The sequence below is a fragment of the Myotis myotis genome, unplaced genomic scaffold (assembly GCF_014108235.1).
Source record: "Myotis myotis isolate mMyoMyo1 unplaced genomic scaffold, mMyoMyo1.p scaffold_m19_p_20, whole genome shotgun sequence".
NCBI lineage: Eukaryota > Metazoa > Chordata > Mammalia > Chiroptera > Vespertilionidae > Myotis > Myotis myotis.
Window position 1 is genome coordinate 883,342 of NW_023416325.1, and position 25,876 is coordinate 909,217.

At 55.4% G+C, this 25,876-nt stretch overlaps 1 protein-coding gene across 2 annotated transcripts; it reads left to right on the forward strand.

Moving 5' to 3' along the window:
• Positions 1-676: 676 nt before the first annotated feature.
• Positions 677-25,794, forward strand: TBC1D10A (TBC1 domain family member 10A). Of its 2 annotated transcripts, none has more exons than XM_036353785.1 (9): positions 677-984; positions 16,376-16,475; positions 20,364-20,471; positions 22,395-22,501; positions 23,106-23,220; positions 23,300-23,365; positions 23,994-24,183; positions 24,303-24,457; positions 24,957-25,794. In XM_036353785.1, exons 1-9 carry the CDS (start codon positions 776-778, stop codon positions 25,431-25,433), a joined length of 1,527 nt encoding a protein of 508 aa, XP_036209678.1. In that variant the 5' UTR covers positions 677-775; the 3' UTR covers positions 25,434-25,794. The 2 variants fall into 2 exon arrangements, with proteins under 2 accessions (XP_036209678.1, XP_036209679.1); XM_036353786.1 differs by lacking the exon at positions 677-984 and adding an exon at positions 16,223-16,242.
• The last annotated feature ends 82 nt before the right edge of the window (positions 25,795-25,876 follow it).

Genomic DNA, 25,876 nt, shown 5'->3' on the forward strand with positions numbered 1-25,876 from the left:
TGATTTTTTTAGAGAGAATGGAAGGGAGGGGGAGAGACAGAAAGAAACATCCATGTGAGAGAGTCACATGATCTGGTTGCCTTCCCCCAAGGACCCCTGCACCTGGAGCCGGGGATTGAGCCTGCAACCGAGGTCCCTGCCCTTGACCCGAAGCGAACCCAGGACCCTTCAGTCCGTGGGCGACGCTCTATCCACTGAGCGAAACGGGCCGGGGCTGGTTGTTGTTCTTCAAAGGTCTCCCACGAGCTCACTTAAAGCCCCAGAAGCAGTGAGCAGGGGGAAGGGGCTGCTAGTCCCCGAACGCATCCTGAATCTCCTCCGAGCCCCTCATAAGTGAGCAGATGAAATCATCCTCATCCACGTCCTGGGGGGGTCTCGCGAGGAGCCGGGAGGAAGATGCGGAATCCTCAGCGGACGCCCGCCGCCCCGGCCAGCACGGCCTTACAGGTGACCGACCTGGCTCCGGCCAACCCGGAAAGGCCAGAGGAACGCTTTCAGGTGAGCTCCCGTGATTGGCAGCCCCGAGGGGAAGTGGGGCTGCCCCGCCTCCTCACGTCGGGCCTGTTGGCGCCGTCCTGGGGGAGGTGGGCGGACCCCGGGGTCCGTGTCGCCCATTGGGTGTGGGAGGAGAGCCCGCCTCTGGCCTTGCCGCGACCAATGGGTGCGATGCGTGGGCGGGGCGTCGGCGGCCTCGGCGGCGGCTGGGCGGCTGGGCGGCTGGGGCGGCTGAGGTGGCGAGGTGTCCGCTGAGGCTGAGGCGGCGGGCGCGGCCGTGATGGCGAAGAGCCCTGGCGAGAACGGGCCGCGATCGCCCGCGGCCGGGGGAAGCCTGTCGGGGACCCGCGAGAACCTGGCCCCGGGCCCCGACGCGGCAGCCACCGACGAGCTCAGCTCTCTCGGCTCCGACTCAGAGGCCAACGGCTTCGCAGAGCGCCGCATCGACAAGTTCGGCTTCATCGTGGGCGCGCAGGGCGCCGAGGGCGCGTGAGTAGCGCCGGGGGCCGGGGGCCGGGGGCCGGGCCGGGCGCGGGACCCGCGGGGGAGGCGGGGGGTGGCCTCGACGCGGACCGAGCGCCCTCAGGACCGACCGACGCGTCCCTCTCCCAACCGGGAACTGCCGACCCCTCTCCCCCTGCCCCGCCCCCAGATGCCCCGGGCAGACCGACCCGTCCCCACCACGATCCCACTTCCGACCGGTGACCCACAGGCTAATCCCACCCCCCCTTCTCCCCCCGCCCCCCGGGAAGGGCCGACAGGGTCCTGCTCCCAAACTCAGGACAGACGCTTGTCCCGGCATCACTGCTGCCCCCCACAGGCTCCCTGATGGCGGCCCCTCCCCCAACAGCCCCCCCGCCCCCCAGGACCCACAGGCGCCCTCGCCTCCCCTCCTCTCTGCCCCTCCCCAGGGGGCATCTAAGGAGAGGTCAGAGGGACAGACTGCCCTGCCCGCTCCTCGCTCCAGAACAGAAACAAAGACCCCTGGACAGTCAGTCCCTCCCCTGGCAGGAGGGTCCCAGTGCCCCCCCCCCCGGGGGCGGCAGGTGGGCAGACTGCCCCCTCCCCGCGCCCACAGGGGCTGCCGGCCGGTTCTGTGCATCCCCTGCAGATGGGCGCCTGGGGGAAGGGGTGCAGGCGGGGAGCCAGCAGGGTCCCGTCAACGACCCCAGAGTACCCAGGCCCTCAGCCGCCAGGCAGGGAAGGGGGGGCCGGGGAGCTGGGGAGAACCCCCAGGGCCCAGGCCTCAGAGAGATGGATGCACAGGCCGACGGGCCCTGAGCGAAGATGGTCTGGACCCCCACTCCCACCCCAGCTGTGCTGTCGCCAGGCCTCCCTGGGGCCGGGCCTCCCCTGCAACAGAGACAGCCCCCTAAAGTCACCTGGGGGCCTGCAGCGCTGCGGGGGCCGGGACCCTACCCCCGGGGCCCTTCCTCCCCGCTGCTTGGGACCACCCCGGCCCCTGCAGCCTCCCTGGCGGCCGCTGGAAGTGAGAGCTCCACCCCCCGCGGGCAGCCGGGCAAGGTCACTTCCGGGGTGCTCCCCTGGAGACGCGGAGGCCCCTCCCCTAAGGAGGCTCTTGTCTCCCCACTAGGTGCTCACCCCAGGCTGAGCCAGTCCCGTCCAGGGCTCAGAGCGCCCTCACTCGGACCCTCAGCCCCTCAGCCGGTTGTCACAGTTCCCTGGGGATGACCCCGGGAGACCCCAAAGGGGGTGGAGGTGTAGTTCCGATTGAGGGGCAGGCAGCAGGCTCAGGGCCCCGGGAGGGGTGGGGTCTTGGGAAGTGGGGAGGGGTTCCCAGTGGCATCTGTGGGTTCTTGGAAGGGAGAGCTGGACTTGCTGGTGAATTCTGGGAGATGGGAAAGCCCACCGCAGGTTTACCGGGTTAACCAGACGGCAGGGTCAGGGCTGCTGCTGCAGTGGGGAAGGCCGGGAGGAAGCTCCCCACTTCCCGCTGTGTGACCTTGGGCAGGTCCCCGCTCCGAGCCTGTTTGCTCTGTAAAGGGCAGCAGTAACCCTCCTCCCAGCCTGACGGGGGTGAAAGGCGATCAGGTCTGTGAAGGGGTTAGCACAGCACCTGGCCAGAAAATGCTAGTTTTCTTTCTTTTCCTTCTAAGGGTCTGTAAATTGAGGAGAAAAATGAGGGCGTACCTCTGGTATTTGTAGACAGGCAGAGAGAGGCCCCAGTGGGAGCACCTCCCTTTGGCTGCCGTCCCCAACCAGGCCGCCAGACATCTGTCTCCCCCACCCTCTCACCACAGACCGGGCTTTGCAGATGCCTCTGCTCCGCTGGTGTCTGTAGGCCTGGGCTGAGGTGGAGTCCCAGGTCCCTCCTCTCTCCCTGCCTCACTTTCTTGACCCTGTAGGTCACCCTAAAATCTCTGGTGTCTGAAAGCTTTGATGTTCCCTGCGTTGTTTATATTGTGGTTCCAGAAAAGCCAAAAGTTAAGTCCCTGCCCAGGCTGGAGAGGGGAAGTTATGCGAAGTTTCAGGGTGACCGCCCTGAACCCAGTCTCGTGGTTGAGGGCTAGGAGTCCATGTGCTATTCCAGAGAAGTGAAACATTAGCACTGATGGCTGCAGTGGAGATGGCGGGACTCTGACACCAGATTAAAGGTCCATTTCAGGCATCCCGGGCCAAAGGTTGTCTCAGAACCGTCAGTTTTGACAGTTATTGGGGGAAGGGGGGAGGGGAAGAAAAGGAGGCCAGAGGCTATCCCACTCAGGTGGCTCTTAGGTGCCTGGCATGAGAGCATCTTAAAATCGTAGACTGTTTGAGCTGGAAGGGATCTTAAGATTGATCAACTTAACCCTTACGCATTATGCAGATGAAGAAACTGGCCCGGAGAGGAACATAACTTACTTGATATTACACAGCATATTAGCAGAACCAGGACTTGAAGCCAGGGTTTCTGACTCCCAGGTCAGGACAGTTTCCACTGCCTTCACCGTCCGTTAATATGGTCTGTGGTCCCAGCGGAAAATCAGGTGCTGGGCAGGTAGAACATAAGGTTCCTGGCAGGAACCCACCTACCCACACCTTCCCTGGCTCGGCTCAGCAGGTGGGAGTGTGGGTCATGACCAGCTCATTAGACCCATCAGCTTTAGGGCTGGCACCAGACTTACCTTGTCTCCGCAGGCCTGCAGCACGGTAAAGGCTCAGTTAATGCTTATTTACAGAGTGGCATTTACTGACAGGCATTTCAAGTCAGAAAGCTGAAGTGACCTTAGAGATGGCTGTCATCGTACAGATTGATAAACTGAGCCCTGAGAGCAGTGATTAGCAGCCTTATCTCTTCAGTCTATTAGGAGCAACATCAGGAATTGAACCCCAACCTGATTCCTAGCCCTAGGCCTTTCTACTTCTTTACCTTCTCTGTCTTTTGAGCGTACGCTGCAGGGAACCTTTGGTGGGACTGAGACGATCACTACCCGCTTTTGAGCAGAAGCCAGTAAGTGGGGAAAGGAAAGAAAGCAGCCAGCCAGCGCAGGGCCTGTGGGTGGCATGGACACAGACAGGGTGCTGGCAGCCTTGGTGCTTTTGGCTTGGCTGGGAACGGAGCTGGCCGTTGAAGCCAAGAAGGACCAGAAGGGGAGGAAAAGTGTCCTCAGTGGAGAAGGGTGGGAGGAGTCATTTCTATTCCTATAACGTTGGGGGTGGGAAGAGCAGACCTGTTTATTTGGTGGTGGTGGGGGGGGGGGTCCATTTTGTAGTATAGAGGAGGCAGTCAGGAAGGGAAGGGAAGATACAGATCCTAGCTCACCTGGCCTGAGGGAGATACCCTGACCTCCCTCTGCTTTTCCCATGTGATTGCCAGGACTGGCCTGAGGCTGGAGCTTCCCACCCAGCTTCAGTCTGCTCAGTGCAACAGGCCAGATGAGGTGAGGAGCTGTGTTCTCTGGGATCCCGTGGGTGTTGGCTTCCTGTTAGGGGAGAGAAGGATCGGAATTGGGCCCAGGGGAGAAGCATCTGGAACAGCAGTATTGTCTTCTGCGGATTCACTTCTCCTGTCCCTTGGGTCCCCCACTACCCCTAGCCAATTATGGCAGCCCTATGACTGTAAATCATAGCATTGGCTAATTGGCATCCTGATAGTTTGATCTGTGCCAGGTTTTTGTTGGGCTATGGCCAGGGCCCTCTTGGCAGACCAGAGCCTGCCTCCCTGCCTTCCCACCACCTTCTCCACTTTACAAGCCCAGAGCATCCTATTTTCTTGAACTAGTATAGTTCCCAAGAGAGCATGGAGCTGGCAATAGAGTGGTCCCTGGGTGGCCCATCTGGAAAGAGGCAATTGCACATGTGGGCCCTGGTCTGTGACTAGACCACAGGCCCTCCTTCTCTCCTCCTTCTCATCCTCCAGCTTCAAAGGAAAATCCGGTTTGGTGGCCCTGTGGGTGTTCTGAGCCTCAGACAAGACTTGACTTGATGAAGGAGGGGCCAGCGCAGCAGCTGCTACCCTGGGAAGGTGCCTGTGTGTCCGCCTGTTAGGAAACCCTAAGCTGTGGGAAAGAGATAAGGTGGTGGGCCTGCTTGATGTTTTGTCTTCCTAGCATCTGTGTCTGAAACAGGACCTCCAGAGGGCCGTGCGGCCTGGCTCTGGTCCGGCCACCCAATCTGCTTACACTAAGGTGGGGGAAAGAAGGTGCTCGGTGCTCCTCCCCCAGCCAAGCTCTGGAGTCCTGCCTGCTCCACTGGCAAACCAATGCTCCTGAAGAAGCCCCCTCTCCAGGCTTTCAGGGCAGCTGCCAGCGTTGGCTTCCTTTACTTCATCTTTCTCTTTCCCTTTCCCTTTTTCTCACCCTGCCGTGCTCCATTCTATGCCCTCAGAGGCTCTCACTGTGCTGCAGGTAGGGAAATGGAAGCAGACTCAGGAGCCTGGGAGAGAAAGCCAAGGTTACTTTTGCTAGTTTATGCATCTTAGCAGTGGGCTTATTTACAAAACATCAATTGAGCACCTACTCTGCCAGCCCCTGTGATAGGGACAAGGGGTACAGAACTGAACAAAATATCTGTGCCTGGTTGCCCTCAAGAGGTTCACAGACTTATGAACCACACACAAATCATTCTAATGTTGAGCAGTACAGGCTATACTGGAGGTATGTGGTTGCTCTGGGAATACAGAGGAAGAAGCAGCCAGCTCCACCTATAGGAGCCCAGAAAAAAAGAAGTGGCATTTGAGCCAGGGCTCAGAAGGAGCAAGGGAAGGCATTCCATTGGATGGGAGGGAATCGTGTACAAAATTTGAGAAATGTGTGCGGAGATGACAAGAAGAGCAGGAAGCAGGAGGATCATGTGAAACAAGAAGAGGCTAGGAAAGTAGGTTGGGCTGACCAGGCCCAGCATTGAACAGCAGACAGAGGTCTCCTGCGTTTCATCAGGTCAGCCTGGTGCTGGCGTGGAAGGTGGTATTGAGACTGGTGGGAGAGTTTGGGAAGCCCGGAGGGGCTATGGAGAGGCCTGGGAGAGGTCCGGAGCTATGAGGATGAAGAGGCCAGCAAGTCAGCAGGGCCTGGGGCCTGACTGGCTGTGTGGACTGCTAGGGAGCTGGGCAGGCTTGGGACAGGCTGACGTGCTCCGGACTCTCACAGAACCCATCTGGGGGCTGTCTGGCCACCAGGAGGGAAGGGTGACTGTGATCTTCCTCTGGAGTGGACAGCAAGCTGCTGTGGACTCTGCTTTGTCACAGCACTGGGCTCCCCAAGGTGCCTGGCATGGCTGGCATGCCCAGGGCACATCAAGGGGTTCTTTGTCTCTCTCCAGTAGGAGAGCGGGTTAGCTGCCTGGCTGGGAGGGGGTGGGTGAATGTACTGAGCTTTGTGGTCTCTGCCCAGTAAACATATTGGATGGCAAGGAAGGCTGCAAGGAGAGAGGAGTAAGGTCGAAGGGCATGGAAAACCTACCTTAGGGAGATGTGCAGCTAGGCAGGGTAGGTTTGGGGTTTGGGCACAGTCTTAGCTGATCAAGGGGAGGCAGATGATAGCTGAGGGCTGGCTTGACCTCACCTCGAGTCATTATTGTTTTCCTGGAGCTGGTGCCTCAGCTGGGATGGGTGGAAGCAAGTCCAGCGCCTATAAGAAGGCGAACACCTCAGCCTTTAGGAGCACAACCAGCCATTTCTCAGCGTTGAGAGATTCTGGCTGGAAATGTGGACTTAGGCTCCTAGTGGGAAAGGGCTCTGCCGGCTCCACCATTGACCTTTGTAGGTGTGCAACTTAGGCAGGCCCCTCACCTGGCCATGGGGTTAATGCTCCCTGTTTTTCATTCAGCGCTTGTTTCATGCAGCCATGTGCTAGGCTTAGGGGATACAGACCTGGTCCTGCCCTCCCAGAACTTAAGTCCTAGCAGGATGTCAGACGTTCAACACGTAGTTAAAGGCACAACCTATGTATAGAAGGATTGTGAGGATCAAATGAGATAACTGGGTTGGGAGCAAGTGTAAAAAAGACTGCTGAACAGGGGGTCAGCAGACCTGAACCCAGGGCCTCCTAGGGCCCCCAACTTGCTATGTGACCTTGAGAAAATTGCTTAAGCTTTCTAAGCTTCAGTTTCCCCTAGATATAAACTGAGGCAGTTTTAATGGGATGATGTTGAATCGTTCCTCTGCCTCTAACATTCTGAAACTGACCTTGGAATATACGAAAACTGCTTTGAGAAGTGTTTTATGAGGCACCACACACATGCAAGGAGTTGGCATGGCACAGCCTACAGAGGCCAGTGCTCCTGGCCTGCTCTGCTCCTCTTGTGAAAGGATCTCTCTTTGTATGTAGGACCAGTAGCCCTCATATTTTTGGGAGTATAATCAAATCCAAAGACGCTTTGATTTGTCTAGTTCTTTGGTCGGCAGAGTGCTTTCAGGCCCATCGTGTGATCCTTGCAGGCGCCATGGGAAATCGGGAGGGTGAGTTTTATGTGACCCTGCTTGTAGACAAGGAAACTGCGACTGAGCAAGTGATGGAACTGGCCTGGAACCAAGGACTCCTCCTTTCCAATTTTTCATTTCCCCAAAGCCAGTGGCCACCTGTGGCTTCTCCTCCCCCTCCCTGTCCAGCCTTAAGACTTCAGCTCACCCTCAGTATCTATACTTCTAGTAGGCTCCTCAAGTCGGTTTTTTAGTTTAGTTATTATAGTGGATGACATGCTTCCTGTCCCATTTCTCCACACACAGCTGCTCACACAGCCCAAGACAAGGCAGAAACAGGTGGGTAGTGAGGGGGCCTAGGGACACAGTGCAGAGAACGGGTGTTCCTCCTCAGTGCGCTCTGGGCTCTGAGTCTGTGTGTCCAGAAGTGATCATTCCCGGCTAGCGACTTTTGGAGGATGCTGCTGCTTTCCCTTCCCTCTCTGTCTTGGTTTCACAAAAAAGGACCCAAATTTGGGCCTGGGAGAGCCTGGGTTCAGAACACCAGCAGACCTGACTTCAAGTCCTGGCTCTGTCGCTTTCTTGCCATGTCACCGCTCTGAGTCTGTACATGGGCCAGGTGGTAGCATTGGGGGGAGGGGTGTCATGAGGATCTAGGGAGGCAACGTTAGTAAAGCATAGTCTCTGCCACAAAGTAAGGGATCCAGGGCACATAGGGACTCTTAAAATTTGAGTATGAATTATACTCAGAGGTTCACTTCAGGTCTTGGCAGAATGGTGAGGCAACAAGGAAGCATGGGTGTGAAGTGAAGATCCACATTGTCTCGTGTGCTGTGCTGCCCGCTCGCCCTTGGGCCTTGGGGGTGAGGCAGGAGCCGATACCACTCAGCTTGTAGTCTGGTGCTTTCTGGCCTGCCAGGGCAGGTTGGAAATCCCCCATCAGTTCCTCAGTGAGTCATTCGGAACAGAGTCTTCAGGTGACCCTGACTCCGAAGGCCCTAATTTTCTCCTTGGCCTGTGAAGGCAAAGCAGAAGTGAGAACAGAGGTGGGTCTCTTGAGAGAGTCACTCAAAGCGTGCAGCCACAGCTGCCTGGGGCCTATGCCCTCCTGGGCAGTGGCAGTCACTTGTGGAAGGAGCCCGAGTTTATTTCATAATTACCACCACCCTCTTGTGTTTTTTATAGACTTTCATCCCGGGCTTCTTGGCCTGCCTCCGAGTGACCCCGTCCATCCTCCCAGCATAGTCACATGGTATTGCCATTTTGTACGAAAGCCTGCCTGGTGGACCAGGCTTTCCCTGACACCACCTCATTTAATTCGTTTAATTCTGAGATGTACTTATCATTGTAATTCCCATGTTACAGAGGCAGACTCCAAACTCCAGAAAGGCAAAATGAGTTGTCAAGCATCACACAGTTTATGGCTCTGAATCCACTAAGGTCCAAACTCCCTGGGAGCAGAGCTGGTGTGCACTCAGCCGGGTGGACAGCACTCAGATCTGGAGTCGAGTGAGAGCAGGAGCGGAGCAGCTGGATCACCTCCTAGGGTGTCCTCTGCTCACCTTGCGCCTTGGATAGTGACGGACTGGCTGGCTGAACCCCGAGTTTCTTCATCTGCAGAAGGAGAATGATATTACAGGGCCTTCCCATGGGCTTGTCAGGATTACATGGAATAGTGTGAGTTAAGTGCTGAGCACCATGTCTGCTGCATAGCAAGTGCCTGGTAAGTGTTACAGCAGACATTCAGTTACGTTAATTGGCTATTAGAATTATAATGGAAAAGGCCATCATCAAGTACATCTGTGCTCAGTCCTGTGCTGGGCTTCCAGGAACATCCAGAGCTGGTATCAGGCCAGAGAGGGAGTGCTCTTTATCAAGCACAGTCTGCTTTACCCACCTGATCTGAAGGTGGAGGACAATTCCCATCAGTGCCCGAGGTCACAAAGCTAATGAATCTGTCAACACAGAGCCAGCTAGGCCCTGGTCTAGGCCCCGGACACAGGGCAGAGAAGGAGACAGGCAGAGCCCCTGCCCTCCAGGGGCGACTTTGTGGAATGCTGCCTCAGCGGAGTGGACCGTTGGGTGGAGAAGCCTCGCCTGCTCTGCTGGACTGCTCACATTCCCCAAACAAGCCGGGCCCTGTTCTGTTAACTGTGCTTGCTCACACTGGGTCTTCCACCTGGAGTGCCCTTTCCCCTTTCTCCATCTGGCTATGTCCTGTCACCCTTCAAGGGCCATCTCAAAAGTCAGCTCCCCTTTAAAGCTTTCCCTTAACATCCTGCTCTCACCCTGGGGGCTTCTTGCAGTCCCCTGACACCTTCTGCATGCTGCTGTGACAGCGCTTGTATGTGTGCTAGCTATTTACTCATACATGTGTCTCCTCTGCCAGATTGACCTCCTCAAGGACAGGGAATGTATCTTTTCATTTTTGTAGATTCAGGGCCTGGAACACAGTCCCTAGAGAGACGTGTATGGAATATAGTGAGGTGCTGATGGTGACTTATCCCTGGAGTGTAGTTAGGAAAGGCTCTGTGGAGATGAGAGGAAGTTCTGCATGAAGCCTCAGAAGATGGGTGGGACTCAGTAAAAGTGGGGGTAGGGGTGAGGGAGGGCAGCTCAGGGAGGGCTACCTAGAGATAGGACGGGGGCGGGGGGGGGATGTTTAGAGGGAATAGGAGTAGCCTGAGATTTCTGTGGGACAAGGAAGGCAGTAGGGGGCCTTGAAGAGGGACCTTATGTAAGTAGTGAGTCAAGATAGATTTGGTAAGGTATATCAGTAAGATCTAGCAATTTGGTAAGGATGTGTAAGGGGACCTTACGTCACTCAGGGTGGCTGCAGGTGCCCACAGTGAGATTGCAATCTGAGGACCCAGTTGTCGGATGGGGAATTTCAAGCATTCTTCTTCCCGGGTAGGGGTGGGGCTTGGGGAAAGGGTGTCTTCAGTTGTAAGTAGTCTCCACACTTTTCTGTAGGTGTCCGGGAGAGCTGTTCTGGGGGTTTCTGTTTTGGTCAGTGTCTTTCCCTAGCTGTGGGGGAGGGGGGTGTCCTTGCTTTTTGAGCCAGCAGGGCGGGTGCCTAAAGGAACCATTTCTTCCATCTGAATCTCAGGGTGGGGGTGAGGGTGTTGAAGCTGGGCAGAGTGGAGAGCTGGGCAGAGGCCCAAGGCACCGAGGCCAGTGAAGGGTCAAGAGAACCTGTTTACCATTGTGCACTGACCCATGGCTGGAAAGAGCAAAGCCAGGGAATTCCGTATGGGAAAGGGAGGCAGGCCCAGAACTACTTTGTATTGGGAGTGTGGGGGTGGGGGCGGGGGACGGGAAGAAGCAAGCCAGACTCTCTCACCCAGACAGGGAGCCTGGACACTGCCCTACCTCCAAGTCTGGGGCTGCCAGACCACAGAAAGGAGCACCAGGCTGCTACCCACCATCTTCCTTCTCCATAGTGACTCACAGTGTGGCCTTGGGCAGATCACTTATCCTCTGGGCTACAGGCCTCAGCCCTCACTGTGGCCATTTGCACACCACCAACACACCCTCTCTTGCACTCCAGTTTCCTGTGATTATGGCCCTGGCATAAAAGCCATTTATACTTCAGTCATTACCAGCTCTTAGGTTAATGAACTCCAGAAGTTGTTGCCCAGTGTGCAAAGTAGGTCAGCTCTTTGTTTATCCTCACTTCTTCTTCTAGCTCCTGGTGGGAGAGGGGACCCTGTTGTTCCCTGGATCTGTGATTGTCCATGTTCTCTCTCAGTTTTCCACATTTTCATGTTGCTCACTCCTGCCCTTCTCTGCACAGAGGGAAGCGGCTCTCTACTGGGTAGGGCAGGAGAAGGGAAGGAAATGTGACAGGTATTGAAGTGGTGTTGTATGTGGGCACTCTGTCTTTATTGGACAGTTTAGTGACCAAGTGGCAGCTTTTGCTTCTAGGTTGTGTAACCTTGGGCACATTACTCACCCATGCTGAGCTGTAGTGTTTTTGTCTGTTACATGGCGATAATGGAAGCTACTTCCTTGGGGAATTGTGTGCCTGTGTAGTGGTTGGCAGAGCCAGGAGGCAGCCCGTGCTGGACATGTGTCAGCTCTACTGTCTGGTGTGATCTCTACCACTGCCCTTGGAGAAGGTGGCATTGTCTCCATATTACAGAAGGGGAACCCGAGGCTCAGAGAGTGGAGCTGTCTGCCCCTTTACACGGCCATAAGGTGGTGCAGCTGGGATCAGAAGCCAGGAACTATAGCGTGTGTGTCATTAAATACATTCCTTAATTTCTTGGGGCCTCAATTGCTTTTGTGTAAAACGAGGAGAATCCTGCCCTGCCGCATGCGTATGTGCCTGTGTATATGGACCAGTCAGATGAGAAAGGGATGTGAAGGTGTGAGGTAAGCTGCAAATACTATTTGCTGGCCACCCACCAGGCTGGGCCCTTATATATTTATTCCTCATTGAAGCCCTATAAAATGTGAGGTGGTGTAATGGTCCCACTTAAAGATAAAGGTAAGCCTTAAGGAGGGCAAGTATTTTGCCCATGGTCTCAGGTGGAGGATCTGCATTGGAAACCTAGGTTGGTAGGCTTCAAAGTCCCCACTCTGTTCACTCTCCCCCACACCCCATTTGGCCTGTGACCTTGGCTTTCTGATGGGCTGTGTTTTTCTTCCTTTGGGCTGGTTTGGAGAGTAAAGCTTGGAGGAGGGGCTTAGATTGGTTCCTTGGGACCAAGGTTTATCTGCCACCGTCACATAAAGGGGTCATGGGCACAGGGACCGTACCTGACTGAGCCTGCCAACCAGAAGAGCTATGGTATGCCTGGGCAGAAAGCAGACAGCTAGAAGGACCAGGGGAGCAGGAACACCAACCTGCGGTCTCAGTAGCCTTGGGAGACAGTCTTGTCCCTCTGAGCTCCTAGAAGCCCCCAACCTCTGGGTTTAGGGAGAAGGCTAGGGAACTGAGAGCCTACAGAGCATATGGAGCCAGTGGTGTGCCACTGACACGTTGGGCCATGGCGTAGCACAGCACAGCTAAGCCTAGCTCAGCCCAAGAGCCCAACAGAACCTGGGACCAGGGGCTTCCTGGCAGCCCTCCTTTGCCTCCTCCGTGCCGCTCTCCCTCAGGAGAGGGTGCTGGCAAATGGAACATTGCCCAGGCTTGCTGTCTCCAATGGAGGTTCTGCTTGAAAGCTGCATCCATTCATCATATCGAGCTCACGGAGCATTGCTAGATATGGGCACAGCACTCCCTGGGGCGGTCAGGGGGAGGAGGTTAGACTGTCTCTAGGGACTTGAGGCCCAGAGATAGAGCTCTACGGCTGCGTCTTTAGAACAGCCTTCTTTCCCCACAGCCTTCCCCAGGGAGTCAGAAGCAGCGCACGAGTCACTGTGACAGAGGGGAAGTCCTGGTTCCTGCCATTTATTAGCTTTGTGACTTTGCCCAAGTCATATAACCTCTCTGATTGGGTCAAGTTTCTCCTGGGCCAAATGGGCATAGTAATTAATCCAGGAGGGATCCACCTCACTGGACTATTAGGGGCACAAATAAAATTTCTGTAGGCAGCAGTGGCTTGTAGCCCCGAATGCAATGCAGATGAAAGTAATGATGTCATGGCGAAAACCAGGCAGGCATCTGATGAACACCTGTGAGGTACATGGTGCGAGTTACAGAAGTTAAGACCCAGTCCTGTTAGGGAGGGATAGTGCAGAGCAAGATGAGCAAATTCCGGTAATGAGTTGCTCATTTTATTTTATTATTATTTCTTAATACTCTCCCGAGGATATTCTTCCATTGATTTTCAGAGAGTAGAAGAGAGAGGGAAAGACAGAGAGAAATATCGATGGAGAGACACATTGATTGGTTGCCTCCTGCACGAGCCTGGACCAGGGCCCAGGCTGGGGAGGAGCCTGCAACTGAGATATGTGCCCTTGACCGGAATCGAACCTGGGATCCTTTGGTCCACAGGCGGATGCTCTATCCACTGAGCCAAACCGGCTAGGGCCCCAGTTTTTAACGTGGGCTGCTAGAAACTGTTCTCATTAAGTTCTTTTGGTTGCAGACTCCTTCAGACCACCTTAAGGGTAAGAGGGGTTTTCTGAAGGGTGAGTGAGGCCCTCAGACCAGAAGCATCCCCATGGACCATTTCGTCCCTTAAACTGGCCACACGGTCAGCTTCCTGGTCCCTAGAAATTGGCTCCTGTTCTCCCACTATCAGGAGAAGCCACCTCAAGGCCTCTATCCCATCATGCTGTTTTCAGGGACAGCCTAGCCTCAACTTCATCTCATGGGCATCTTTCGAGGGTCAGTTCACAATGCAGACCACCTAGTCATATAGGGAAACTGAGGCTCAGAGAGGGCAAGGGACTTGCCTGCTGTGGAAGGGATTCCTATATCAGACAGCAGTTTGATCAGCTGCCTTTTGAGGTCCTCACTGATTAGACTAAAAGATACATGACTCTTCTGACTTCCCATAAGTAGATAGCCTACAACTCTTCAGGGTACATCCTGTGCATAAAGGGATGTCTCCCTGCAGTTAGAGAGCATGCGATGTGCTGAGTGCTGGGCACAACCAGACCTGCAGTGTCTTCCTTCTCACCACCTCCAGGTGGGTTACACTCCTCTGCTATTGGAGGAGAAGGCATTCAAATGACCACATTTTCTCAAAATTTTTTCAGTTTAAGCTTTTAAAAATCAAAACAGAATCTTCCCATTGACATGTACATTTAAAGAAGTGGTGGGCTTTTTTGTATATTCCTGAGAAAGTCTTGCCAAATCAATGGTGTAGCTGAAAATCAGTAGTGTCTTAGCATCCAGGAAATACGGTCGCTTGTTTTGTACCCGATTGAAATTCCGGTTTGCGGTCTGATGTTCGGGCTTTGAAACTGCCAAAGCTGTTATCTGTCATCAGTTACAGAAAAAAGCACAGAACTTGAATGTGTTCCCCTGTGTGTCTGCAGTTCCCCTGTGTGTCTGCACTTGGGAAAAGTGGATATTTCTGAGGCCCTGCAATCAGAGCTTATCAACAGAGACAGACCCGAGGTGTCAAATAGGCATGTATTACGTGGGAATTCTTTGAAAACTGGTAATCTCAGGGGAAAGCCTTGCCCTCTCTGAGCCTGTTTCCTCATTTGCTAACTGGGGGACTTGACCAGATATGATCCACATCCGTGACTGCCAAAGCTTCTTGCTGACTGACTCGGTGTGGACACTCCCTTTCATTCAGGGAACTAGAAGGCTCCTCCTCTGACTTGTGTAGTTGAGTGTTTGTAGGTGGTGAAAGGCAGGATGGCTTGTGATGCATGGTTCTTTGGTTTTCGCTTCCTCGGTGTTTGGGGGTTGCAGGAGCTGATCTGAAGGCATGGTCTCTGCTTTTCTCTTCTCAAGGAGGGAAGGGGAGTGTCCTCAGGCCTTGATTTTGCCTCTAGGCGGTGAGAGGGTCAGACGTTTAAGACCGGGATGACCCGTGTCGGTGTGCCTAGGGTGGCCAGGTTGCCCGCCGCTTGTCGTCCTTCCTCAGCTGTTCAGCGCTGAGGCTATTCTCAGGCGTGTGCAGTTCCCCAGAAAACTTGCACTGAAGTAGAGGACCTGCCCTTTTGTGTCTCAGAGGCCTCGGCTGTGCCAGGGCTCCTCCCTCCGCTCTTCTAACCAGTAAAAGTCAGCAGTGCATTTCCTTCCGGCAGAGAGAGAATCAGAACCGAGGCCTGGGCCAAGCCCTGGCCTCACCATGTCCTGTTCCTGAGAGCCTCCTCCCAGGCGCCTCCATGCCTTCGCCCCTCCTTTCTGGGAGGTCAGGCAGGACCGAGTGCAGGCTCTTGGCTAGTTCCTGACTTGGGTTTGAGTCTGGGTTTTTCCACTGATTTGCTGTTTCACTCTGAGCAAGACGCCCTCTCTGGATATCTTACCTCTCACTATTGTCAAGTACTTTTTAAATTAGAAAAAAAAAAAAAAAAAAAAAAAAAGGAAGCACAAAAAGGAAATTTACAAGCTCCATAAGCCACCACTTTAAAAATAGCTTTAATAAGAGAGTGTGCATAGAGAGGCACACATATACATTTTGTTGTTGTTTTACTGATATTGCTCTATAGGTTAAGTAGTAAAACATATGTAAACACTCAGACTGCAAATGCTAGTCTCCTCTTTCTCATTGCCCCTCCTGGAGACTCACTCCTTAGAGGAAACCCACTCACTCGAAGTATCTTCTGGCAAAGCCAGGGATTCAACCCCAGCCTCCCTCAGCTGCTTTGGGGCATGTCTGCCTGCATGGGGCGGATCTCCATGCTAATGTCTTTTCCCCACTGAGCATTCAGTGCCAGTAGAATGTTAATGCCATGAGGTCCAGGACTTTGGTCTGGTCACATGACTGCTTCCCCACAGCCTGCCCAGATGCCCTGGCCCTAGAACAATGCCCACACAGCTGTGATAGCCGCTCAGTTGGTAGATGGATGTACAAATACAGGTGGTATTTGTTGGGGCTTTGATGTGTGTGTAGGATTTTGATTGGTAGAGACAACTTGGAGAGTGTTCCAGCAAAAGGACTGGCATGAGCAAAGTCTGGAAGGTGGGAAAGGGCCAGGGTGTAATTGGGGAAACTATGAGTAACTAGTTCTGCTGGAGTGAAGAGGTGAGCATGTTATTTCTGTAGTTGTTAGACTAGTTTTTTCATCCACCTCTGCACTTTGCAAGCAGGCCCTCTGAAGAGGCTGATTTATCAAGACAGATCTAGAACAGGAATGTTTTGCTCTGGTGCACAAATGCAGGCACTCCAGCCTCTGCCTCAGAAAGACATGGTGACCCTTGGCCCCTTGACACATTGGGGGAGTAGGCACTTGAACCTGACGTCTCTCTGGACCATGCCTTTCAGGGAGGGGGCAGCGTTTCCTCCCATCTGTGTCAGGGCATTCATGAGGTAGCAGCCCCAAAGGGAACGGCGGGGATGGGGGGCAGGGGGAGAAAGAGGACAGACGACTGCTGGCCCGGGCCTACGCCAAGGCCTTTGCTTCTCTTGGCACCTCTGATCGACCCTGCCCTCTGCTCCACAGGCTGGAGGAAGTCCCTCTGGAGGTGCTGAGGCAGAGGGAGTCCAAGTGGCTGGACATGCTCAACAACTGGGACAAGTGGATGGCCAAGAAGCACAAAAAGGTGAGGGGCCCAGCCCTGGGCCTTGGGCTGGGAGTTGGTAGCCGGGGAGGGAGAGGGAGAAACTGTGTTAGCTTAGAGGAGCAGGGGCTTCTCCAGGTGCCAGTTGCCTTAGGTGTGCCCCATCTAAGTTCTGCAGTGGGAACAGAAGCTGTTTGGAGGGCACGCCCAGCCTTCACTTGGTCCTCCCACGTGACTTCAGACTTATGCAGAGTTTGTCCTGGAATCAAACTTCAAAGCCGCTCTCAGCTAAAAGCCCTTACAGGCAGCTTTCCTCCACCCCCTCCTGGGGGAGTCCTTACTGCTGCTTACCTCTGGGGAGGACTTTATGATGCTGATAAGAGCTAACGTGTCGAACATTGGCCGCGTGCTGGACAGTTGACTTGGATAATCCTTACAACAGTCCAGTGAGGTTGGTAGTAGTGATACCCCCACTTTACAGATGACCCGCAGAACTAAAATTTGAACCCCGGTACCTAATAATGTTAGTGCCTATGCTCTTTATCACCACACTAAGGGGATTTCTTCACCCTCTAGATTAATTTGATGAGTTTCCTTTTGCCTCCTGGCCAAAGCAGAAAGAAAAGTACCTCGCAGTTTAATAGCCATAAAAACGAAAATGCGAGTGGGCCTTGTCTAGTCAGGCTATCTTTAGGCACCAACTCTATTGTCTGGTAGGAATGTCTTAGATGTGTGTGTATTGGTACTCTGGCCCCATTGGCAGGTTCTGGTTGCTCCCTGGCCTACTGGAGGTCTGTCCAGAGCCTCACAGCTGGGGTCTCTGCATAAGTTCCTAGTGCAGAGAGTGAACCCCTGGCTCACTGTCAGCAGTTGGCACACTGGTGTGGTCTAGGCTGGCACAGCTAGCTGCAGGGCCTAGCTGGGGCCCAGCCCCACTGCCTTCCTCTCTTCATGCCCAGGGTTAGCTGGGTAACTTTGCCGTTACAGCCTCAGTGTCACTTGTCACGTGGGAATGACAGTACTGTTGCCAGGCTCTGCTAGGAGGTGTGACTGTAAAGCCCTGTGCCCGGGGAAGAGAGGTGCAGCGAGGCCTGGATGCTTTCCTGCTGTTCTGTGTGGGCGTTAGGGCACTCATTTTTTGCTTATTATTAGAATGTCTTTCTCTCTTTCTCTTCTCTTTTTTTATTTATTTTTATTGTTTAAGGCAGCTGCTCCTCAGCTGCCTCCAGCCTGCCTCTGGGGTCTGTTTTCCTGCCTCCTCACCCCTCAGGCTCGTACCTGAGCTTCAGCTCCTCCACTGTCTGTTGTGGTGACTAGTGGCTCTCACCTTCTTGCCGCAGCCTCCCTTGCAAACGGGGATTCCAGAGGGGTGCCTTGGGGAGCTCCTCTCAGCAGAGCACCCAGCAGCACTTCCTCTTCCCCTTTGCTTCCCTGACACTGTGGTTAGAGGCTGAGGGCTACCCCTGCCCAGCAGGGGCCACCACAGGAGGCCTCACTCCCGCCCCTACCCAGAGGCCCTAACCTTCTGCTCTACGCCTGCCCCCTCGGCTGTGGCCACACTGGCCCTGGGAGGTTTGCCTGCCTGACTGTGCAGGCTTGGGCTCTCCCTGTGGTGAAGAAGTCATGGCACAGGAAGGACAATACCTGTTTCAGGAAGTGTGTTCAGACCCAGCACTTCTCCTGGACTTATCCGGAGTCCCCAGGAGGGGCCCAGCCCTGTGGCTAGAATGCTGTCTGCCCTATGGCTCTGCTCCAGCAGTGAGTTCGGCAGGCAGCGGGCTCACGCTGCAGTCACAGCGGCCTCCTTTCCCCAGGCGCTGCCTCGGAGAATGGTAGCCCCTTAGGCTTTCTGTTCACCCGAGCACTCTGTGCTGCTTTACCCTTGCTGATCCCCATCATTGCCTCTCCCCTAAGGCAGGCACGTGAGATTCCCTCTGTGCTGAGGAGGGTTCCAGAGGCCAGAACGGGAAAGGCTAGCTGAATGCTGGATCGCGCTCCCCAGCCCTGAGCCTGAGCGAGAACCTTAGTGGACTGAAGGTGTTCCAGGGGGCTTCTGGGGCAGACCACAGATGACAGGGCTGTGATGAGGCGGGGGCTGGTTCGGCTGATGACCCTGAGGGGAGCCTGAAGGCCGGTGACTGGGCCACACTACATCCCTTTGTCCAAACCTGCCCAGACCAGTGGCTTCCTTAAGGAGACCCTTGTCCCACAGCAGCAGGAAACTGTTCCGAGTCTGGGCAGTTCCCTGCCGCTCCCTTTCTCCCCCCACTTTGCAGGCAGCCCCAGAGCTTCAGCTTGGCTCCTGTGACCAGTGACTGCCTTCCCCCACTGCCCTCAGCCTCTGCCTCCTTCCTGGTTCTTGACTCTCTCTGACCCTTGGAAAGTTTTCTCTTGTTTGTGCTGGTCATCAGGAAGGCCCGGCTTTCTGTGCTCCCTCCTCTGAGGGTTTCAGTGGGATTGTTTGAGGGGGTTTCCAGGTGAGGGGAAGGTAGGTATGATCCCAAGGCCCTGGAGCTCCTGTGTCAGGCATCCTCCTGGGATGGAGGGGTGGAGAGGACACCCCTCCTTTTACTGAAGACAGACGACTAGGCATGGTCCCTCACACCCCCATTCTTTCTTTTTTTCTTTTTTTTTTTTTTTTACGAAGAGCCAAACCCAGACTCAAACAGCCAAACCCAGTGCTGAAGGGTGGGGCCTACCCCCAAGAGCCGACTCTAGACCTGAAGAGCTGACCCTTGTCCTGAAGGCCGGAGCCTAGCCCCTAAGAGACTAGCCTAGTCTCAAAGAGTCCAGCCGAGCCCTGAAGAGCCGGAGCTAGTTTCCAGCGGCTGACCTTGCTTCCCAAGAGCCAAGCCTAACCCAAAAGATCCCCTCACCCCATTCTGATAGAATCCTAGGTATTGTCATTCTGATACTGCAATCAGGGAAGCTGCCTCAGGGCCTCATTCAGTCCCAGGCCCAGGGTGAGCCTGCCTCCTGCCTGGCTCTGAGAGGCCAGTGAGGTCAAAGGTGCACGGGACTGGATCCCTCTAGCTGGGAGTGTATCTCAGAGCTGGTGGGGTCCTCTATGGTGTGGTCTCCTCTGACAGTATGACCTTGATATTCTTCCCACTCTTTGCCTCATTTTCCCCATTTGTGAAAGATACGATGGTTTTTCAGAGTAGGTTTTGGCAGGGAGGCATTTTTTTTCTGATAAAGAATAGCTAGGATATGAATTGAGCACTAGCTCCGAGTCCTGTGCCACCCAAACACTTCCTCTCTCCCCTCTCCGGGCCTTGAGTGGTGGGGAGGACCTGTGCCATTTTAGCACCCAGGCTAGCTGCCTCTGACCGAGGGAGCTTGGGGCTGGGGAGAGCAGAAGAGAGGCAGGGACTCTTGACCAAAACAAAGAGGAAGCCATTGTGATCAGCTCCGACCTTTCTTCTAAGTTGTGCTGAGATCTCTCCTCTCTAGGCTGGCTGTGTCCTGCTACACGGCTACTTACACACCCCCATGAAAGTGTCCCAGCCACATTCTTGGGCATTTCATGAGCTACCCTCCATGTGGCTATAGCTGTGCACTGCACTGTGCAGATCCTTCCTGATGACGTCCTATGGGGCGCCTCCAATTTGTACTGTTCCATTTTGATTCCGAAAATGGTGATAAGTATTCAGAATTTGCGGTAGCCCTCAGGAATGCCTGCACTGTCACTGGACTGGGGGATGTGAGGACTCTGCCATCACCTGGTGGCAGCACAGTTAATTGCAGCCACCCCCCTCCCCCCAATCACAGGCTCTGCATTGTAGCAATAGTAGGAAAGTCCTCTTTTCTCCCCTTGCGAATGTGCTCACTGAGGGCCTGCCATGCCCCAGCAGAGGGGCTGGGCTGGCACGAAGCCTCTGGCGGAGCTGCTGGTGGATGCATTGGCACATGCCTCTTTTTCGCTTTCAGATCCGTCTGCGGTGCCAGAAGGGCATCCCACCTTCTCTGCGGGGCCGTGCTTGGCAGTACCTGTCAGGGGGCAAGGTGAAGCTACAGCAGAACCCTGGGAAGTTTGACGTGAGTGGCCTTTCCTCCACCCTGTCCTTCCTTCCTCGTCTCTTGGCTCTCCCCCACGGCAGTGATCCTCCGTGCATCCCCCGGACCTCAGCACTGTGAGCAATGGCTAGAGCCACCCGCCAAGCACTTGACTGCCCGTTCCAGCCTTTTCTCTTGACAGTCACTCAGGTTCGCTTTCTTTGGCTCAGTGGGCCACCTCCCAGCTCTTGTCTATCAGGAAGGGACACTTAGACCAGTGCCCTGACTGTCGTGGGCCCTGTGCTTAGGGCCTTTGGGCGCCTGCCCAGTAGGACTACAGAACCCCGAACACTTCCTGGCCTCCCAGCTTCTACTCTTTCTCTTGTCTCCTCCAACCCCAGCCAGACATGGTTCACCTCTGTTGCTTGTGGGGTTATCAGCCTGGGGATGGCAGAGAGAAATTAATATCAGGGGTCAGAAGCCATTTAGTGGCCAGGATAAGAACACCCCTTCATTCATGGGGCTTCTTGGGCTTGCCTGGGCTGGGCAGCTCCTCCAGCCTGCTCCAAACTGTGGGAGGCAGTTGGCTTTCCTGGCGTTGCCCCAGTTTACCTACCAGAAAGGCATTAGGGTTTCTCCCCAGCTCTTGGGACGGGTGACAGAAAGACCGTGAGAGAGCTGCTAACATACTTCATGCTTCAGTGAGCACTGTTCCCAGGAATGGTGGGCAGAGCAGGGCAGCCTAGAGTTTCTGCTGTTTACTGGGAGAGGGTGAGAGCTGTTTGCAGGAAGAACTTGGCACTGGAGGTCAGGAAATCTGGTGGAGTGTCTGCCTGGGGGCAGCTCTGAATTAGGGCAGTTGGACTGGTTGCCAATACCTGGCCCCACTCAAGCAGCCTCTCAGTTTCAGAGTCTTACTCCCAGTGAGGCTACAAACCTTCAGTTTCAGGGAGCTGCATCCTGGACACAGGGAGTCTCGGGGCGGGAGCCCCACCTAAATCTGTAGCTTACTTCTGACCGTCAGAGGTGCAGCATGAGATCTGAGGGCTGGGGCATCCTGGCCAACCTCCTGTTAGCAGCTGTGAGTGCATCTTGGGTGAGCAGCAGAGCACAGAGCTGTGTGTGCGCTGTGTGTGTGTTGAGTGGTGTATCTGGAGAGGGAAGGGCCACCCCTATGGGGTCTTCAGGGTTGCTGTGGAAGAAGGTAGATTTGCTAAGAAAGGTCTTCAGGATGTCCTGAAGCAGAGTGCTGGGCCCCTGAGGCAGTCCTAGGGGTTGGCACAGTGGCTTGTGAGTACCCCTGCCTCTGCCGCAGGCTCCTGACTGTGGGAGCTCAGAGTTAGGGAGAGCAGAAGAGAGACGGGGATTCTTGACCAAAACAAAGAGGAAGCCATTTTGATCAGCTCCGATCTTCCTCCTCTCTCTCTCTCTCACACACACACACACACACACACACACACACACACCACCTTCCCTACAGGGAGACCGGTAGCAGAAGAGTTGGGATTGACAGCTCTGAGTCAACCTAGCTTCCAGGCCCAACGCAACTCCACCATTTTTCTAATCACAAAGCCTGGGCAAATGGCTGTTCTCTGGCCCTCATCTGTGAACAGTCTGATGCTAGGACCTCTATGGTAGCCTTCCATCTTCAGGATGTGACGTAACGTGAGTCCTGAATGAAATTCCTAGACGTTGCTTCCAGCTACAGCTATGATGGACATTCTTACCCACAAGGTCTTCCTGGAGCCAGAATCACCCCTCAGGTTTCCAGGTCCTTCCCCACCCTTGTCTCTTTGCCCCTCCCAGGCTTTTTCATTTGGGCTTCCTGGCCTACCCTCAGGAAGGCCCAGTCCATGATGGGATTGGGTGGCCTTGCTCCTGGCGCGGGGCTCCTCCAATATTTAGGACAGTTGTATCACCCTAGCCATCCTAACTCCTAATGTATCCCCTTGACCTTGCTTCCAGGAGCTGGATATGGCCCCCGGGGACTCCAAGTGGCTGGACGTGATTGAGCGTGACCTGCACCGGCAGTTCCCTTTCCACGAGATGTTTGTGTCCCGGGGCGGGCATGGGTGAGCAGGCTGGGCGTGGTGGTCTGGTAGCGGCTTTAGGCCCTGTCCCTCAGGAGCCAGAGGAGGTCAGATGAGTTTGGGGGTATTGTGGGGTCCAGGAGCTAAAACTATAGAGTTTTCCGTCTTTGGTTTGAGTCTGATGGTCCCCTTAGCATCTCTTACCTCTGGGGCAACTTTCATCATTTACTTCTCAGAGTGTTAGAACTTGCCTGGCCTGATCATCCCCTGGAAACAGGTTTCAGTGGGGAGAAAGAGTGTGAGAGACAGTGGGGTGAACAGGGGTCTGTAGGGAGAGAGATGGCAGGCCAGGGGACCGAGACAGATCCCTGAGATAAAGGTGGGCTGGCTGAGGTGCTTCTGCTTTCTCCTTGAGGCTCTGCTCTCACCTGTCAAGTGGGGAAGCCCCTTTCTTCCTCCATCCTCTGGCCACGTGAGAGTTTGTGTGCTGCAATGGGAGACTGACCCCTTCGTGACCACAACCAGGTCACGTCCCCTCTCCAGAGAAGTACAAATTCTGAGACAGGTCTGGTCTAGTGCGGCACAGGTGAGGGCAGTGGTGGCAGAGTCACACCTGCCATTCCTGCAATGCTTGGCATTTCTACAGCCAGCAGGACCTATTCCGTGTGCTGAAGGCCTACACGCTGTACCGACCTGAGGAGGGCTACTGCCAGGCCCAGGCACCCATTGCCGCTGTTCTGCTCATGCACATGCCTGCTGAGGTACCACCAGGCCCCGGGCAGGCAAGCGGGCGGGCAGGGAACACCCAGCAGCAAGGCCTTATGTCTCTGTCACCCACAGCAAGCGTTCTGGTGCCTGGTGCAGATCTGTGAGAAGTACCTGCCCGGCTACTACAGCGAGAAACTGGTGAGTGCTTGCTGGGCCCGGGACCTGTCTCCAGGCCTCTCTCTCCGCAGGTGCTCCTGCCCCTGCTCGACACCTTCTCAGCCTTCTGTTGCTTTCAAACTAAGTCCCCGGGCCTGCAAGGGCCAGGCCTCCCAGGCGCCAGCATCATCGGTTCCACACTTGTTTCCATCCCAGCCTTCAGCTGTCTGGCCACTGCAGACTCATGGTTCCTCCAGTGCGCCATGTGCCTCCCTGCCTGGGCCTTGGCACAGGCTTCACCCCGTCCCTTTCCTTCCCTGCCTTCTGACAACAACTCCTTTCTGCCCTCGGGAGCTTTCTTTGACCCTTACAAGTGGGACTGTGGCACATACTCACCCAGGGTTCCTGTTCCTGCCATGTTCTAGGCACTCAGTCCCCCGCCCACTCCCCTCGTCTGTTTGGTCCTGTGACTCATGTCTTCACTACATGCTCACAAGGGGGACTGGCTGTCTATTGGCTCATCATTGTATCCCAGAATCCAGCATGAGGCTGGCTCCCTGTAGGAGTAGCCACCTGAGGAATGAATGAATGCTTGCCTGGTGCTGGGGCCTGGTGTAGTCCCTGCCCTGGCTGATGCTGGCCCATGGTCATGGTCTCACTGTTCCCCCAGGAGGCAATCCAGCTGGATGGGGAGATCCTCTTCTCTCTGCTGCAGAAGGTGTCACCTGTGGCCCACAAGCACCTCAGCCGGCAGAAGATCGACCCCCTGCTCTACATGACGGAGTGGTTCATGTGTGCCTTCGCCCGCACCCTGCCCTGGAGCTCGGTGCTGCGCGTCTGGGACATGTTTTTCTGCGAAGGTACCAGGTTGAGCTCTGGGGAGCACTCCTGCCCCCAGCCCAGCCCAGCCCACAGGGGATCTCTGTTTTCAGAAACTCCCTAAAGGCCTCTTGTACTCACTGCCTGCTCCCCCTTACAGGAGTCAAGATCATCTTCCGGGTGGGCCTGGTGCTGCTGAAGCATGCGCTGGGATCCCCGGAGAAGCTCAAGGCCTGCCAGGGCCAGTACGAGACTATCGAGCAGCTGCGCAGCCTCAGCCCCAAGATCATGCAGGAGGCCTTTCTGGTCCAGGAGGTGCGGCCCTCTGCCCCCGAGGGTGGGTCATGGGTACCAAGCTCAGTGCCCAGCAGTCCAGCATGGTGTGGTAGAGCTCATCCTTCTATCTGAATGAGAAGAGGGCACAGAGAGGCCCCAGTCTGGGGGCCTTCCCGTTCTGGACCTCTTGGGAATGAGAAGAGCTGCAACCCATCACCTCTCTTCCTCTGGTACCACATCCACAACTTGGCTTTAATTTCCCTTTTTTCTTTCTTTTGTGGATTTTTCTCTCAGGGGCTGTAATTAGCTGACACATAATTAGGCGAGTGGAGTCATGAGTTGTGGGCAGCGGGTCTCAAGTGCCTGGCTCACCACCACTAGGGGACTTGTGACCACCACAGGGGCCAGACCTTCATTCTTCCTGTGGTCAGCCTGTAGTGACCAGACTGGGGGACTCCAAGGCAGAGCCGGGACCCAGGCTGGAAGACCGAGGGGAAGGTTCTTCCTGGTGCCCACCTGCCTGTCACTGCTCCCACAGGTGATCGAATTGCCAGTGACAGAGCGCCAGATTGAGCGTGAGCACCTCATCCAACTACGGCGCTGGCAGGAGACCCGCGGTGAACTGCAGTGCTGCTCGCCACCCAGGCTGCATGGTGCCAAGGCCATCCTGGAGGCAGAACCAGGCCCCCGGCCCACCCTGCAGCCATCACCGTCCATCCGTCTGCCCCCAGATGCCCCGCTCCCTGGCTCCAAAAGCAAGCCCAAGCCACCCAAGCAGATTCCGAAGGAGCAGCAGAAGCAGGAGAAGGCGAGTGGGCAGCTGGACAAGACCCCAACGCCAGGTCAAGCCAAGATGGCGATCGCTGGCGGAGATGCATGTCCTCCACAGGATGTGCCCCCGAAGGACCCAGTCCCCCAGGACCCATCCCCTCAGGACTCAGCTCCCCAGGTTTCAGCCCACCACTGCTCCCAGGAGAGCCTGGTGTCCCAGGAGAGTGAGGACACCTACTTGTAACCCTGGCATCTCAGGCCTCCAGGGCGGGGTCTCCACACACCTACATGGTTCACGGACTGACACACTCCAGGGCCTGCCCACCCTCTGAGGGTCTGGCTGCCTGGCTACTGGGTGCAGAGAGTCTGGCTGGCCCAGTACAGGTTCTGCCCAAGCCTCCTTATTTATTTTCTCGAGAGTGGAGCTCGGGCCGATCCAGCTGGGGCAGGCAGAAGTGAGGGCCTCACTCAGGCCTCTCCTTCTGGGGGGATGCTCCCCAGGGCTAGGGCACTGATGAGGGGGGAGAGAGGGGTGCAGGGTGGGGTACTCTTTGTGTAAAATAGAAACATGGTTTTGTACAGAAATAAACAGGTTTGTATAGAGAGCTGGTGTGCAGCTAAGGGCTGGGCAAGGGGGTGCCACCACCCCTGGTGCTCAGCATCCCTTCCATTTCCTACAGAGCCCAC